At 40.4% G+C, this 16,304-nt stretch overlaps 1 protein-coding gene and 1 long non-coding RNA gene across 3 annotated transcripts in view; one reads left to right on the top strand and one right to left on the bottom strand.

Moving 5' to 3' along the window:
- The window catches only part of cacnb1 (calcium voltage-gated channel auxiliary subunit beta 1), a 35,691-nt gene that overhangs the window by 13,461 nt on the left and 5,926 nt on the right, over positions 1 to 16,304 (top strand). The window contains exons 3-11 of one of the 2 annotated variants that reach the window (XM_088436284.1): positions 4,811 to 4,930; positions 5,762 to 5,884; positions 5,953 to 6,089; positions 6,522 to 6,589; positions 8,656 to 8,684; positions 11,424 to 11,504; positions 12,602 to 12,660; positions 12,728 to 12,837; positions 15,814 to 15,965. In XM_088436284.1, the coding sequence (XP_088292410.1) occupies positions 4,811 to 4,930; positions 5,762 to 5,884; positions 5,953 to 6,089; positions 6,522 to 6,589; positions 8,656 to 8,684; positions 11,424 to 11,504; positions 12,602 to 12,660; positions 12,728 to 12,837; positions 15,814 to 15,965 (879 nt within the window). Of the gene's footprint in view, positions 1 to 4,810; positions 4,931 to 5,761; positions 5,885 to 5,952; positions 6,090 to 6,521; positions 6,590 to 8,182; positions 8,344 to 8,655; positions 8,685 to 11,423; positions 11,505 to 12,601; positions 12,661 to 12,727; positions 12,838 to 15,813; positions 15,966 to 16,304 lie in introns of both variants that reach the window. The other variant, XM_088436285.1, reaches the window with a different exon arrangement.
- Positions 1,256 to 15,926, bottom strand: LOC148410499 (uncharacterized). Its single transcript, XR_015868106.1, has 5 exons — positions 15,779 to 15,926; positions 10,084 to 10,202; positions 8,593 to 8,664; positions 3,435 to 3,532; positions 1,256 to 2,183 (listed from the first exon to the last, which is right to left on the bottom strand). It is a non-coding gene; the product is annotated as an uncharacterized LOC148410499 (long non-coding RNA).

Raw genomic sequence — 16,304 nt, 5'->3', positions numbered from 1 at the left:
TTAGGCTAGCGATTGAATGTGATTTCAGAACAACGTTGTGTTTTTCACATCTTTAGCAACAGTTGCAGCAGAAAAGCTAGCTACTGTGCTGCGACACACTGCTCGGAACAACTTCAAAATAAAAGCCAAAGCATGGCATTCAGGTCTGTCTATTATTTTGTAGAGTAAGGTTGATTTTGGAGTTGGCGCCTCTGGCATGTTTTACTGTCATGCGGTGCATTAGCAATTGTTACCGCCATTTTTTTTTCTGCCATGTGCACAAATAAGTGGGAATCCAGGGAAAGAAAAAAAATGCCTTGAACCGTTTTTTTTTTTTCTCCAGGATTCATTTCAGCCCTATTTAACACTCAGACTAAAAGGCTAAAGACTTACATTAAATGACTTACATTTTCAATCAAATGCCTCCATAACTAACTTTGGATATATGGAAGACAGAGAGCGCAAACTCTGTAACAGACTTAGACTAAATGACATCATACGTTATGCTTACAAACCTCTTTTGCAAAAATTGCTTTTCCTAAGACCAAAAGTCTTCAACTTGGACCTTAAGGATTTTGACTTGGGATGACTTGGACTTGTTGATTTAGACATTACTTTAGACAAGACTAAAAGCCTTGAGATTTGAAGTCATTAAGGTCTGGATCACATGCCTTCACTTGTTTTGGACCGAGACCGAATGTCTTCGAACTTGAGACGTGGACTACAAAGACTAGTCTAGCGCCATTCAATTTTGCCCAGTCCAGAAGTGGTCCAATCACTGGGCTCAGTTTGCAGACTGTCTGGTACCTAAAACTCTGTCATGTGTTTTGTACAAGATAGCAAATATATATATATCCGTTTTCGTCCCCTTTGCTGTCTTTCAATCTGCCTTTACGTATCGTTGACGCTTTGCCTCCTCCCAGAAGGTGCTTTCGGCTGGTTCCCGAGAAAGCGCCCGTTTGGAGCTTGAACTCATTTTTCTTTGTTGCGTGGCGACGACGCTTCTGGACACTCATTAGTCAAAGCGCTTGTCCATTTGCCAATTGCGTGTTCTCCCTGTTTTGCCCCACTGAGTTATTCAATATCACCGCTAAGAAGGCGCGAATGCATCACCATGCACCCGACTCATCTGACAGACCGCCTCCCTTTTTTCGCCATTATTCCCTCTATGTTGATTCTCAGACTCATTAAACCCGAATGAGTGTGATGGATTCTTTCAAACGCATTCAAATTCATCCACAACCATCCTCAAGTTTCCCATCTCCTCCTCCACATGGATGCGGCTGAGGTGGTTACTATGACACCGCGGGGGTCTCGAGACTGGCGGCGGCCAATGGGAAGGCGGCTACGCCGTCATGTGACTCGCAGCTATTTTGAACAGGGAGCTGTATGCGAAATGAAGCAAGCGGCTAAATTAGAGACACGGCCCCGGTGACATGAGGAGGGGAAGACGAAAGACAGGGGAAGAAGACGTCTGATTGGTGGAGTTGAGTTCCTTGAGGCTTTTGTTTTGTTTTGTACTCCCTACAGCCATCTTCTTCATTTCTCCCGCATCCCCAATATATGACTGTTCGGTTCAAGCGAGACTCCAAATTGCTCAATTGTCCATAGCTGTGAATACGAATGTGACCAGTTGAGGGCGCACCCGGTCGATTGCCCAAAATTAGCTAGCATAGGCTCATGTTAACTTGCAACTTTCGCTGTCATTGCCCAGGACAGTGGACCCCCGCGTTACAGTATTTAATGGGGGTTGCACTGGTTAGCACGTCTGCCTCACATGCAGAGGTTGTGGGTTCAATTCCGGCTCCCTTGTGTGGGGTTTCCATGCTCTCCCCATGCCCATGTGGATGGATGAATGTATTTATTAGAGGGCTTTTACATTTTTTTATAGTAAAATTTTTGTGCCTGTCTGTTTTCCCCTAATAAATAATGAATGGATGTAACAAATGTTACGCGACTCAGCGAGCGGTGTGAGTCAAGCATTTGTCAGTTATTTCGGACGTCATCCCTGCGTCTTTTATTTTGGTACGACCCCCTCCTCCCCACCTCCAAGGTCAGCCATTAGAGTCTGTGTTAAACTTCCCGTGTTGTGGGGATGCTCCCAGAAGATGAGTCAGAGCTGGTCAGCGGGGGCGTCTGGTGCCATCCTCATTACATGCGCCGAGATGCAACAGGAAGTGGGGACGGTGTGTGGGTAAGCGCGTCTGTGCGGAGGAACACGGGGAATTAGCGAGGGCGCCGTCGCCTCGGCAACAGGGAGTGTCTACATGCGAGTCTGCCGAGCGGCACAATGCGACAGGTGGCGGAGCTAGAATCAACACTCTGGTGTTTGTCGTTTGGTTGGGAATTGCACAAAGAGAGATGAGGACAGTAATGAAAGGCAGCGCGGGACATTAAACACACACGCATGTAAAAACACTCCTCACACACACTCTTGTTGTTTTTGCCTTCTACAGCAGCCCCGAAGCTTCTTGTAACCAAATCTTCAAATCGACCGATCCCATTCTTCGTTATCACAATAATGCTTTGACACTCATATAAACATACAGAAATCCATTCCACATTTAATGTAAATGCAAATCTTAACACATGTCTGATGCTGTGGTGCCTCAGTTGCTTCTGATCACCTTCATAACTTTATTTAGAAATCAGAATTGAAATTACATTAACCTCTGAAGACCCAACCCATTCATTTTTGTCTTTTGACTTATTGAACCAATGCTACTCATTCCTAGTGCGCATAGTAGAGGACATCTTGGCCTTTTCGGTCATGTCTCCTGTGTTTGACTGGAATGCAATTGATTTTGCTGTCTTGGACAGAACAAAATGGACACAACAGCGGACACAAATGAGTAGGCTGGGTCTCAGTCTAACTTTCAACTATCAGAATCCCATAAAATCAGCATATTTATTTACACTGCCTATTATCTATGTTTTGATTGCCTTAATATTTGTATTTTACAATACACTACGGTGCTATATCTCTTCATCCATCCATCCATTTTGGGCTCCTATTACTGCCAATTATACCTCATTTTTGGGATTTAATTTGGGATGTGATTCATCTTTCGGCCACTAGGTGCCAGCACATGATGTTTTACTGTATACATTTCTCTTTTTTGATGAAGGGATAATTGAATTAATCTTCTGTCGTCCTCCATTTTATTCCTACAGAGACTATTGGCTGTAGATTCTTTTTATAATGTACATCCTGGGCCATGATTATTGATATATTTTGTGAGATGATGTATATTAGTTTGGAAAAAAATTGGATTTGTTTCCTCTGAACACAAGGGACACCGCAAATATTTCAAAAGACAAGACCTTCTCGAACATCATTGTGGTCATCGCATCAAAGATGGCATTTCAAATGTGACACGTGCAGTTGACTCGTCAGCAGAGAATTTGTTCATCGCGCTTACATATGGCTTGTGTCATCTTTTGCGTGCTCTCACCTCTATTTTGGAGGCCCACACCTCATGACTCACTTGTTCTGCTTGGCGCACTCAGCTGTCGGCGCTCTTGTCAGCACCACCTACAAAGCACCCAGGCCCTAAGATACAAAAAAAGAAGAAGCAAAACAATGAGCGTGCTTATATAAATCGGACTCCTAAACACTCTATAGTAAAAGTTCACACGGCATAATTGGGTCGACACGTTCGAAGTGGGACGTGGTCGTGGTGGGAAGTCAAGTTACGCTGAATGAAAATTATGTATTCACTAACTAGACAGTTCATTAGGTACACCTGCACAATCCAATGCATGAGCCATGTCAATTGGAAGATTTAGCCAACCGATCATTTTATTGAGGATAGATATAACAGATTTTAGGCAGAATGATTTGGAAAAATAAACATAATTATATGTTAATTATCTTTTTACAAGCAATTTTTCTTTCAAATTCAGTTTCGTTTTTTTTTAATAGTAATGTGTGCATATATATATATATATATATATATATATATATATATATATATATATATATATATATATATATATTTGTGTTTTATATTTTATATATATTGTGTGTGTTTGTGCTGTCACGCAACATTTTTAACAAATTAATCACTAAATTTTCCATAGTGAAGATGTTTAACTAATTAATCACAAGTGTTGCATAATTAATTGTGATTAATTGCATTTTTCTTGAGTAAAACCTCAGAACTAATGTAAGACCAGCATAATAAATAGTATTTTGTTTCAAAGATTGGTGAAATTGATTTCTTTGATGGTTTAATCTTATTCTTTCCCTGTAAAATATTCAAATACTCATTGTTACGGGCATTTGTTTTAGTCTTCTAATAGGGTGTTTGAAATTGGTTTTGTAAAGTGTGCAAATAATTATTTTCCCAGTGAGTCGTCAGGCAACTTTTTAAGGTAAAAGAATGTAAACGACCATTGTGGAATGTCTTTGTAATTTGCATTAATTTTTTTTTTTTTAATATATGAAATAAATTCAATTGCATATCATAGGTCAATTTTTTTTAATTAAATATATATTTTAGTTCCCTAATTCAACTACAGTATTACTGTTTTTAAGATGCGAGCAGGTGTACCTAATGAAGTGTCCAGTACTCTGCACATTATGTGCGTGTAGTAGTGGTGTGTACCTGATGGCTTATCTGCATGGTCGACTAGCTTTTGTTGCGCGGCCAAAGCACCTCACATTACAGTGAGTCAGCTTTCAGCTCTTAATAAGCGATCATGTAGGTCACACACGATGTGATCTTGGCATACTTTACATGCGAAAATGGACAGGAAATCGAAAAAGATGGCCAATAGGCTAATGAGCAAACAGAACATCCCTCACGCCATTCTGTTTGTGCGTCAGGGCTCGGCCGACTCCTACACGAGCCGGCCGTCGGACTCCGACGTGTCCCTGGAGGAGGACCCCGAGGCCCTGAGGAAGGAGGCGGACAGGCAGGCCCTCGCCACGCTCGAGAAAGCAAAGGTCAGTGTTCACCTTGAATTTGAACTTTCTATCTTAAAGTTTAAAACAGATATCTTTACTTTGTGCTCTTTACTTCATCTTTTTTCTAAAGATTCAATTTTTTCTGAATTAAGATTTTTCGTTTTATTCTAAGAATTCTCATTGTATTCTCATTTTTTCCCCTCAAAATTCTGACTAAAGTAAAAAAAATGTTAGAATTTTGACAGAATTTTGACCTTTCACTAAAAATTCTGACTTTTGACTAAATATTCTAGGATAGCATTGAAGATTTGCAACAGTTCAATAAAAATCCCTTAACTATTCCACATTAATATTTTATGAGCCATTTTCTTACTCACATTGAAAGAAAATAGAGTTAACTGACTTTATTCTTAGAATAGGCATATTACTTCTTTCAGTGTTAGCATATTACGGCACAGCGTAGCAAAAATTACAACACTATGTTGATAAATGAGAAACATTTTCATGTGCAGATTTTAAAAAAATATCATTTTTTTTACTGTTGTGCCAAATGATCAACATCGGGCATTGTAATGTATGTAATTGACAATAAAACTTCATTTTTCTTTTTTACTCTCCTCGTTAAGTGCATTACAGAATAAGGAATGAGAAAATAATCCTTTGATATTAAAGCATTTAATGCTCTTTTTAACACTGTTTACCCCACCCCTCCATTTACAAAAGTGTTATATATAGCCACATTTTTATAAATCCCCCAAAAGCTATTTTATTCATCCATTTTCTGTACCCAATTATCCTCAAAAGGCTATTCTATTCTGTGTACGTTTATGTACTGTATTTGTTGATGTTTTTTTTTTTTTCTTTGTCTAGACCAAACCAGTTGCGTTTGCGGTGCGAACAAACGTGGGTTACAACCCGGGCCCCAGCGATGACGTTCCTGTGCAGGGCATGGCCATATCCTTCGAAGCCAAAGACTTCCTACACATCAAAGAGGTTTGTTGGCACCGTCCTGCGGTCGGCGATCGTCTAGTTCTGCCTGACTATTTGTTTTCCGCTCGCAGAAATATAACAACGATTGGTGGATCGGGCGTTTGGTGAAGGAAGGCTGCGAGGTGGGCTTCATCCCCAGCCCGGTCAAGCTGGAGAACACCCGGCTTCTACAGGAGCAGAGGATGAGACAGAACCGACTTAGCTCCAGGTCAGCGTTAGCAAAAACACATTAAATTGTATGGGACACCCCTTTTTAAGGCAAGGAATATGTTCTCGACTCACTTATTACAACTTTGCTCCTCCCACTTTACGTTTAACATATTTAAACACATTTAAACATACCTAACTTATTCAGTGGCAGCCCAGTAATAATGGAGCTTTGACGTCTATAGTCGGCAATGGCAGAGAATGAGTTTAACAGGATAAAGCATTCTTAAAACACGCAGGATACCGGCCCTCCAGGACTGGACTTCGACACCTATGGGTCAAAATAAATCTAATTGGGCTAGCTAACCTAGCACTGGGTCCAAAAGAGACAGCTAATGCTGGGACTTGGGAAATTGGGTTGAGGCATATTGGGTACTACATGCAACTCTGAAGATGGTTGTTAAAGCTAACATATGCTTCTGTCCTATCTTAGTAAATCCGGAGGAAGCTCTAGCCTGGATGTTGCTACGGGAACACGCAGGCCCACCCCACCTGGCACAGGTGAGGTCAAAAGAGGAGTCTGAATTTGCATATAAAGGGCATAATTGGACATTAATCAGTGGGCCAACGAGTCACGAGTTCTAAGAGAGGTTCTGCCTGGAAAGAGATCTTCCCACCCTGTGACATGATGACCCCCTGTCCATTTCTTGATAGATTCCTCCTTCTGTCTCCATTTTCAGCTCACGTCACTCAGCTTTTGTTGCTTTAATGAAGGCTCTGCAGCCGTTTTGTTGCCACATCAATGGCTCTCATTCAACTGTGCCCACACTCACGCTCGTGATATTAGTCCTTTAGAATACTCATTCCCATGCATTTATGTACGCGCATAGATGAGATCTTTCGGTAATACTGTATAATAATCTTCAAAAATCTTTTTGCTGACCAAACATCACAACAGCTGCAGAGAAGTTTATCATTAGATTTTGGCTTTTGTTTGAAGTGCTAGCGAGTCCAATCTCAATCGTTCTATTAAACAGGTTACTTATGCATTTTTCCATCGAATTTGCCAGAAACAACAACATGAAATTGGATACAGATTGTTCTGTTCAGAAAGAGGCTTTAGTTAGCTTTCTCAATGACTAACTAATACTTTCACAAACTAATATGGTTGCTTTTTTGGGTATCTTCATTGGAGCAGCTGCAATTGCTCGGAGTACTCAGCCATTATTAGTGTAAGAAATGTCATAATTCTGACTTTAGAGTGCGAATTCTGAGACCAGTCTGAGTTTAAAGTCATAATTCTGATTTTTGGGACTCTGAAATCATAATCCTGGCCTTAAAGAGAAAATATTTTGAGAACAAAACGAGAATTCTGAGAATAAAGGGAAACATTTCTGGCTTTAAAATTCTGCCTTTAAAGTGAGAAATCAGAATACTGAGAATAAAGTCAGAAAGTCAGAATTCCAACTTTAAAGTCAAAATTCTGACTTTCAAAGTAAGATCTCACCCACGTATGTTTCATACTTCTCTGTTTCATGTATGTTGTTATACTTTTTTTTCTCTTAACTTGGTACTTCTTTTTGCGACACTCGTGTGGTCGCCATTTCATTTCAATTCATTGTACGGAGAACTTTGTTCTACACTGTGCATATGACAATAAATACTTTGACTTTAAAAATTCTCAAAATTCTGACTTTGAAGTCAGCATTTAAAGTTGAAATTATGACTTCAAAGTCAGAATTCCAAATTCTGGGAATAAAGTCAGAATTCTACCAGCCTTTTTTCTTCATCCCTGACCCAAATCCTCTTCCGTAGATTGGTGATTTTTTTTTAACTTGCTAATCTGTGATCTGCTCCAAAGTCCCGTTTGTGTCAAGCCTATTAGATGTATTCAAAAACACCCCAAAAACAAATGAGTAGAAATCATTTCAGTCTGTGTCCCTGCTCAGTATTCATGCAGCATTGCGTTTTCTTGTGAAAATGTGACATCCCCACGCTCCTGTCAATGTCATCTCCTTTTATTTCCTTTGGTGCTTCCGTTCTGATGCATCTCACATCTCGCCTTGTATCTTCCCCCTTTTTCCTTATTTCTGTCACTGTCTCCGCTCTTTGGCTTCTTTTCCTCTGCGTCCCCTCCGGCCCCATACCAATTAGCGCACGTGGACATGCCCACGGTGACCTATGACGTTGACCCCCTGGACCTGGATGCCGAGGAGCTCCCTGAGTCGCAGGGGGACCCTCGCTCCCCCAAGGGCATGTCCGGCAGCGTGACCTCGCCTCAGGCCAACACGCACCGGCTGCCTTTCTTTAAGAAGGTAACGCTAGGAAGTGATGGGACTGGAGTTTGGGATTGGGGAGCGGGGAAGGGATGCTTCTTGCTTTCTCCGACAGCCCCTCCCTCCCTTCCTCCGCCCACCTGCCTGCGTTTGCCCCACTATAACTCTTCCAAGATGCCTTCACTAACACCTTACTCCTGCCTGAAACTCTAATAGGATGGCGCAACGAACTGTACCCCCGGCGGGGGTGCACCCCCTCCTCTCAATGCTAACCTGTCAATGACTAACCGTGCTCTTGTCTGCGTGTGTTTTTGTGTGTCTTCTGGCATGTTCTGCGGAATGCTTCTGTAGGCGGTCCAGCTAAACAGAAACAGAAGTCGGTGAGTGTGCTTTTCCTTTCCTAACATCTTCACTAACATCTTCCTTATCATCATAGAGATTTGAAAAAAAAATGGAGGAAAGGGGCATTTTTTTGTTGCGCTGCCTCTATTGTAAGTCAAAGGCTGTGCTCACAATTAATTAGTCATTCATTATTCCTGAATCAATAGCTGTGAACCCCCCTTTATGATGAGGGGGATTCCCGACACACCTGCAGATGAAAAACTGATGGCATGACCATGTTAAAATATTTAACATGTTTTAAACATTTAACCCTTATGCTGCATTTTGTCCAATCCTTTGTTGTTTACATCAAAGGTATTTCACATGAAAGAGAAAGCATTGAAAGGAGACACCCGGGAGCTGAAATTTCTCCCAGATGGGACTACATCTAAAGTACAACATGGCACAGCCACTTGGCTATCAGATCACCGGGAGTGTGCCATTTAAGTTACTCTTTAATTCTCACTTTTACTCACTTTCTCAAAATGCATTTAGCAAATCATTTAAAAGCGCATTTAAAAGTGAAACATTAAAATTAAGGTGGCCGCTATCGAGGATTTTCAGTATTTGGATATCTTAGAGAAAATAAAAATCAATTAATGTTCAGATGAAATAAATGTTGTTTTTTTTTTACTTGGCGAAAAACAATTATAAACACATTCCCAATTTATTCCGAATGGCCATCTTTTATACATTTTTGCTGATGAACATTTATTTACTTAACGAAAATTAAAAGCTTATCAGCACTTCCCTCCTCCAAATATCTTCCCCTAAATTTTGCTCTATGACACAAATTTGGCAGCTGAAACAGCGTATTTGAGCCAGCATGTGTTTTTTATGTGATGATTAGAAATGGCAACTGTATCATGTTGTCAACATCAAAGTGTGCTGTCTTTTACATCTATCACGCTTGCCTATATGGAGCACTGCTAGCCAGCGGCTAATTCACGCTAGTCATAGATATAATGGAGCCAGAGCCACCAGTACACAAGTGCTATATAGAAATGTCAGCGTAATTAAGTGGTTTGTTAGCGCCCCCGAATTTTCGATTCATTGCAAATTTAAACACTGAAATCTGTATGAACAAACATTTACGTGTATTAAGAAAGGTTTGCTTGCTTAATGCTAACATACGGTAAATTATGCAACACTCATAGGAATTTTGCATACATGTTACAGTAATCATGAATCTTCAAACAGCAGCCTGCAGAAAAAAATGTCTCCCAGGAATTTTTAATATTTTAAAAATAAGCACAATGGAATATGTTACTTTTCTTTTGACCATCTGTTGCAGAAGCACTTTTAAAGAGCACCGCATAATGAAAAACTTACTTAATGGAAAAGGGAGCAATTCCCAAATCCACCACCAATAAATATACATTCAAATGCATCACCTACCAAGCCTCGGGACTAATTGCAGCCATGGCGACGGCGCAGGTGCACGTCCATTGATGCGCCCGACACGCCTTCATCTCCATTTGTGACAGAAGTGGGAGACGGAGGCTCTGCGGCCAGATCTGTTTGAACATAAGACGGAAATATCTGGGTATTAACATTTTAAAGTGACCGCAACATGAGGGAAATTCAAATAAGACTGAACAATCATTTTATATATGTATATACATATATGTGTATTAAAAAAATATCTTAATTACTACACCGTTCGTCTCGCAACATGAAAGAAGGGATCATCCCGGATTTATTATTAGCATACCCGAGATGTGTACAACTATGCACACATAAGTGTAGTCATCATTTAGCAAAATTGAGTCAGGGTGCAGAGATGACAGAGGAGATATTTTGGAAGCTCCACATTCAATGCCAAAGCGGATCAGTGGAAGTGGAAATGCATGTAAACGCGCCGGCGGAGAGAACGGGGTTACTGTACATAGTACGTGACACCATGCAGCCCAATGTGCTCGGCGCTAACACTATTAATACACTGCTGTTATGTACACCACTCCAGTATTGGGCCCCGCACAGACGAGAGCCATTAGAAGTCTTTTAAAATACGTATTTATAGCCCGTGCGGATGCAAATGAGGCCGAAAGAGATTTATGTAGTGTAATGTAATATCATGTAAATGCCTTTCAACACAAAGAGTAGAGGTGATGGGAATATAGATTTCTCACCATTACCGTGTATATCGGAGTGATGGTTTTTCATGGCAGTGGTTCTGTGTTGAGAAAAGTGACTTTTGAAGAGGAAAAGCGCTTTTATGGATGAATCATACTTGTCATGAGTCACATAGTGAGAATAAGCTTAAAGAATCGCTCATCTATGCGTGGGCGTTGCGTATACGTGTTGATGGCTCAATATACTTTTTTTTTTTTCTTTGCGTCAATACAGAGTTCAAACATGCTTATCTGCACTTTTTGTACCATCGGGTATGAAAATACCATGTCTGAACTTAGATTTTGAAAGACTAAAAATGTCAGGAAATGAATTTTCCATCTCACTCTTATGTTGGATGTCCTTACTTTTAGAAGATGTACGTTGTATTGGGGCCAGTGAGTGCAAAAAGCCAGCTCCCCTGACACTCTGGGCATAATTAAGCAGACTTTAATTAAGTGAGACAGCAGACAGAGGAGTAGAAGTTCCTGTAATGTGTGTGAAAGTGACTCAGAGTAGTCATTAAATCATGATAGACGTGAACCGGGTATTGATTTGCTTGCTTTCAGGATGTAACCGCAGGTCCATTTATGAGTGTATTAAAAGATGCGTGTCCCTTCCCGCAGATGGAGCACGTGCCTCCCTATGACGTGGTTCCTTCCATGAGACCCATCATCCTGGTCGGACCGTCGCTCAAAGGCTACGAGGTGAGCGCACTCCTGGGACACTTGGTTAGGTACATCATCTCATAAGATCCAATTGGAGAAAGTTAGCTTCAACTAAGTAAAGGTTCACTTTTGATTGATGCTAATTGGATGAAAAGAAGACCAAGACCAAGTTGAAGCTGCCATAGCTTAAAATAATTGGGAATAACTTCACTTCTTTCCTCGTTTGTCTGGGCCTAACATCCATAGGCACAAACCCGGCCGACTGTGTCCCAATTTTTTTGTCCACACATTAATGTAGAATGTTTGTATATGAATGTATCTATGCAAACAAACACAATCATTCGTCCCGCTATTTCCGTCCACATATGTGCACAGGTGTAATAACAACACGTCCCGATACTTTTGTTAATTGCAAGAATTATTGGGACTGGTGAATGCTACATGGTAAATGTGTCCCAATACTTTTGAACCTACTATTTCTATAAGTGTAATTAGTCGTGCGTCCAGATATTTTTGTACCTAAATGAATCGTGGTACAAATACATTAAAATACAACCAAGTGAGCAAAAGTTTTGGGACACATTGATGTACCGCTGTCTATTATTTTACTTGTATACGGAACTGTGTTATCCCAATACTTTTGTATACATGACTGTAGAATTGTAACTTGTGATGTAAGTACAAGATGGCAAATGTGTTGTAACCAGCAGAACGCTACAATCAGAAATCAAACAAAAACAAAAGAAAACAACTGCAAACAAAAATATGCTGCGAAAAATATGCAATCACCAACACAAAATAAAAGCGTACTTACATCAAAACAAATGCAAAAAAAAACAAAAAATGCAAACAGATTTTAAAAAACGAGGCACAAAAGATGAATCACAAAAATGACATGGAAGCAAACTTACCACAAAACAAATGCAAAAAAGAACACTCAGATAAAAACAGCTGCAAACAAAGAATGCAAAGACTTTAACCCAAAAAATGATGCAATCACAAAAACAAAATGGAAGCAAACTTGCATCTGAACTAATGCAAAAAACAAGGCCGTTTGCCTTATTCTATTGTTTGTAGCATTCTGCCTATCGCAGCGAGTTTGCCGCCTTTCTGACCATGTGACCATTGCTCTGCAGGTGACAGACATGATGCAGAAGGCTCTTTTTGATTTCCTGAAACACAAGTTCGAGGGAAGGTAAGTGTATCCGTCCTAGGCATTTTTTGTTTGTTTGTTTTTACTAAGCGACTTCCTCCTATGGTAGGATATCCATCACACGGGTGACGGCGGACATCTCGCTGGCCAAGCGCTCGGTCCTCAACAACCCCAGCAAACACACCATCATCGAGCGCTCAAGCACCCGTTCCAGCCTGGGTAAGCCCCAATGCGTGCGCACACACGTACACTTTTATCATTTGTTGTCATTAAACTACTTTGTGAAACAAAATGGCCGCTCCCTGAGACGGAAAACAAAAAACAGGTGGTTAATTCATAATCCACAAAGAGAATATTCATCAAAATATTGTGATGAGATTAGTGTGGCTACATGGAACACGTTGTAAAGTTTTTGGTTTTTACTTGATTTCCTCTTTAACTTAGTCAATCCCCAAAAACATATTTTTGTTTTTAAGTGTCCAGACAATAATGCCTAGGTATTCATTTCATTTGTTTGATTATTTTAGCACTATATTACCTAAAGGAATACATTACTTTGGCACTAAATTAGAACCAATAGAAAATAGATTAGGTACTAAAGTACTATGGTAATCACTAAAGTAATAGATTGTTAGTATTCATCTAAAGTAGCTAATTACTTTAGCATTTAATTACCTGTAGTGGTTGGGTAATTATATATATATATATATATATATATATATATATATATATATATATATATATATATATATAGTATGCAGTATTTTGTCTATTTTTCTTTTCCACAAATTATTCCACAGCCTACTCACAGTATTTAAGCCAAGCGATGGCACTTTCCAGGAAGTGTGATAAGTTGGTCGTGCTATTTCAAACTTTGACATGATGTCACCATTTGGGTAAAATTTCAGCTCCCTGGTGCCTTCTTTTAGTGCTTTTACTTTGATTTAAAATGCCTTTGGTCAATGGATTGGCCAAAATACTGCACAAGGGTTAAAAAAAAAAAAAAAAAACGTAAAAATATGTCTTTGGGATTGAATGGTTTAAGGATGCTTATGATGAACTGGTTAAAAGTATAGTTCAAGTAGTCAGGACCATGAATCCGAACATGAGAAAACTTCCTGAGTCTGACCTCTCTTCATCCTGTGTCTTGTTCACCCATGTTTCCTCCACCTTTGGCCCGCTTTCCGCATTATCTTTCTCCTCCTTCATCCACTTTTGAATCAGATGTCCTGGGTATGTATACCCCCCCCCCCGCCCCACCTTCTCCCCCTTTTCCTCCTGACTCTCACCCATCCTCCGCGCTTTATTTATCCGTCTGCTTGCCTTGTCTGCAGCTCCTCATACTTCTCTGTGTGACAGCCTGTAGCTTCCCATAAAGACTACCACCCAAAAAAAAAAAAAAAAAAAGTGTTATGAAACCAAAAAGCGTATCCGTGGGAGGGCAGAAGGGCCGCGAGCTGCTCCGATCGAGCGGGAGCCAAACCGGAGAGGCAAGCTGATACTCTCATGCCGCTCTCCACCTTGTGTGAGGGCGGAGGCGCTTTAGATGGTCCTCGTCGAGCTACTGTCAGAAATCCAGGAATAGCGGAGGGGCAAGCTTCTCGCTTCACTTTGTAACCAATGAGTATGTGTGTGCGTGCGTGTGTGAGCGGAGGTTAATGGAAACCTTGTCTCCACTTCCGGCCTCAATAGCTCTTATCGCTGCGAGGGCGCCACGCTTGATGGCAACATTAGCCGCGTTTCCACTGAAAACAGCGGTACTCCTCGGTTTAGCACAGTATGGTTTAGGTCACCTGTCACATGCTTAACCATCATACCTACGGATCATTTAAAAAATAACCTATTGTAAGTTTTGACACAAAATGCCATTCAGATTTTAGAATGGAGTCAATGTGTTTTGAAAACAGACAATTTGAAAATGTCAACCATCCGACTCGTTTTATATAATATAAAATCCAATGAATAACACTTTTTTTAGGGTCCCGAATTGAGGTGCGATGATTGATCGACAACTAATTGATCTTCAGTGACTCTAAAAACGGGCGACTCAGTGGAAGAGTGCTTAGCACGTCCGCCTCACATTTCAGAGTCCCGAGTTCAAATCCACCTCACTCTAGCCGTGCGGAGTTTGCATGTTCTCCCTGAGCCTGTGTGGGTTCTCTCTGGGCACTCCAGCTTCCTCCCACACAGTTGGACACTCTAAATTGTCTTTGGGTGCGATTGGATGCGTGAATGGTTGTTTGTCTCCCGGTGCCAAATAACCCATTCATGGATCAAAAAAGGACAATTTGACCCAACCTTCTGGATTCTTTTATATAAAACACTGCAATTTTCATGGTTATTTTGTACAAAAACAGAGTTTTTTGCATTTCAGAACGTTTGGCCAGATATTGGGTTTGTCCTTTTTTGATTTAACTTTCTGGGTTACTTTATATGAACCATTTAAAATTTTGAAGTTATTTCAAACAAAACTACACATTTTTCAAACTCCAAAAGTTTGGCCAAACGGGTCGGTCCTTTTTTGACCCAAAGTTGGGTTATTCTTATTCTTATTCAGTTTTTTAATTTGACCCAACTTTATGGGTTACTTTATATAAAACAATCGGTTTTTGAGGTGACTGAACCATAAATAACTACATGGGATTGGATTGCTGGACTCTAGAAAAAAAAATGTACATTTGAGACAGCATCTTTAGGGAGTTGTTAAAAAAAAAAAAGCATCAGATTTTTTTTGCATATCAGAAAAGCCTGATTCTGAACAGGGGTGTGCACACTTTTCATATCCACTAATTGCTGCAGTGCCTGTTAGCCCTAACAACACTAATCTGTTTTTTTTTTCCTTTGGCTTCTTGTGTCATGATAATGAGAATGTATGCCCATATAATGACGGCATCTCATTCTTCAAGTGCCTCCCTTTCTCATATTTTTATGCTTTTTTTTTTTTAAAGAAGAGAAAATCAACATAAAGGAATTCCTTAATGTTTGAGAGGCCACAGAATGAGAATGCTGTGCAGCGTTCCATTTAACTGCACATAAATGGAACTGAACATGTGACCTGAGCCAGTTCACACTGGATTTTTCTTGCATGATCCCGAACTAACCTAGCAATTGCAAGAAACGAAAGGAAACAAAAGTGGCCTTTTGCTTGTAACGGACTCACCGACCGGGCTCATGCGTTTGCTGGACTGCGTGCAGCTGAGGTCCAGAGCGAGATCGAGCGCATCTTCGAGCTGGCCCGCACGCTGCAGCTGGTGGCCCTGGACGCCGACACCATCAACCACCCGTCTCAGCTGGCCAAGACCTCGCTGGCTCCCATCATCGTCTACATCAAGATAGCGTCACCTAAGGTCAGTGCTGGGAAGCGCTTTGCTACGAGACTGAAAGACTATTAGAACTAGTTGTATGTATAATAGGATATAGTGTTTGTTTTTTTTTCTTTTTAAAGAAACAACATCCATAGTCAATGTAAAAATTAATAAAAGCACACTGGTAATGTAAGCAAAAGCAAATATAAGTACAGTAAATTAAGGACTACCCGCCACAACATTTTTTTCTCAAGATTTGAGCCCTGTAGCTTATCGTCCAGTTCATCTTATCTACAGTGTTTTATTTTATTTTTTTTTACTTTTCGTAATCATGATATTAGCACACATGTACAAGCAGTCCATTTCAGATTGCAGGATCAA

The sequence above is a fragment of the Hippichthys cyanospilos genome, chromosome 16 (genome assembly GCF_059441005.1).
Source record: "Hippichthys cyanospilos isolate Australia breed blue-spotted pipefish chromosome 16, RoL_Hcya_1.0, whole genome shotgun sequence".
Taxonomy (NCBI): domain Eukaryota; kingdom Metazoa; phylum Chordata; class Actinopteri; order Syngnathiformes; family Syngnathidae; genus Hippichthys; species Hippichthys cyanospilos.
Note: the sequence above shows the minus strand (reverse complement) of the source record. Positions and strands in the feature narration are given on the sequence as shown.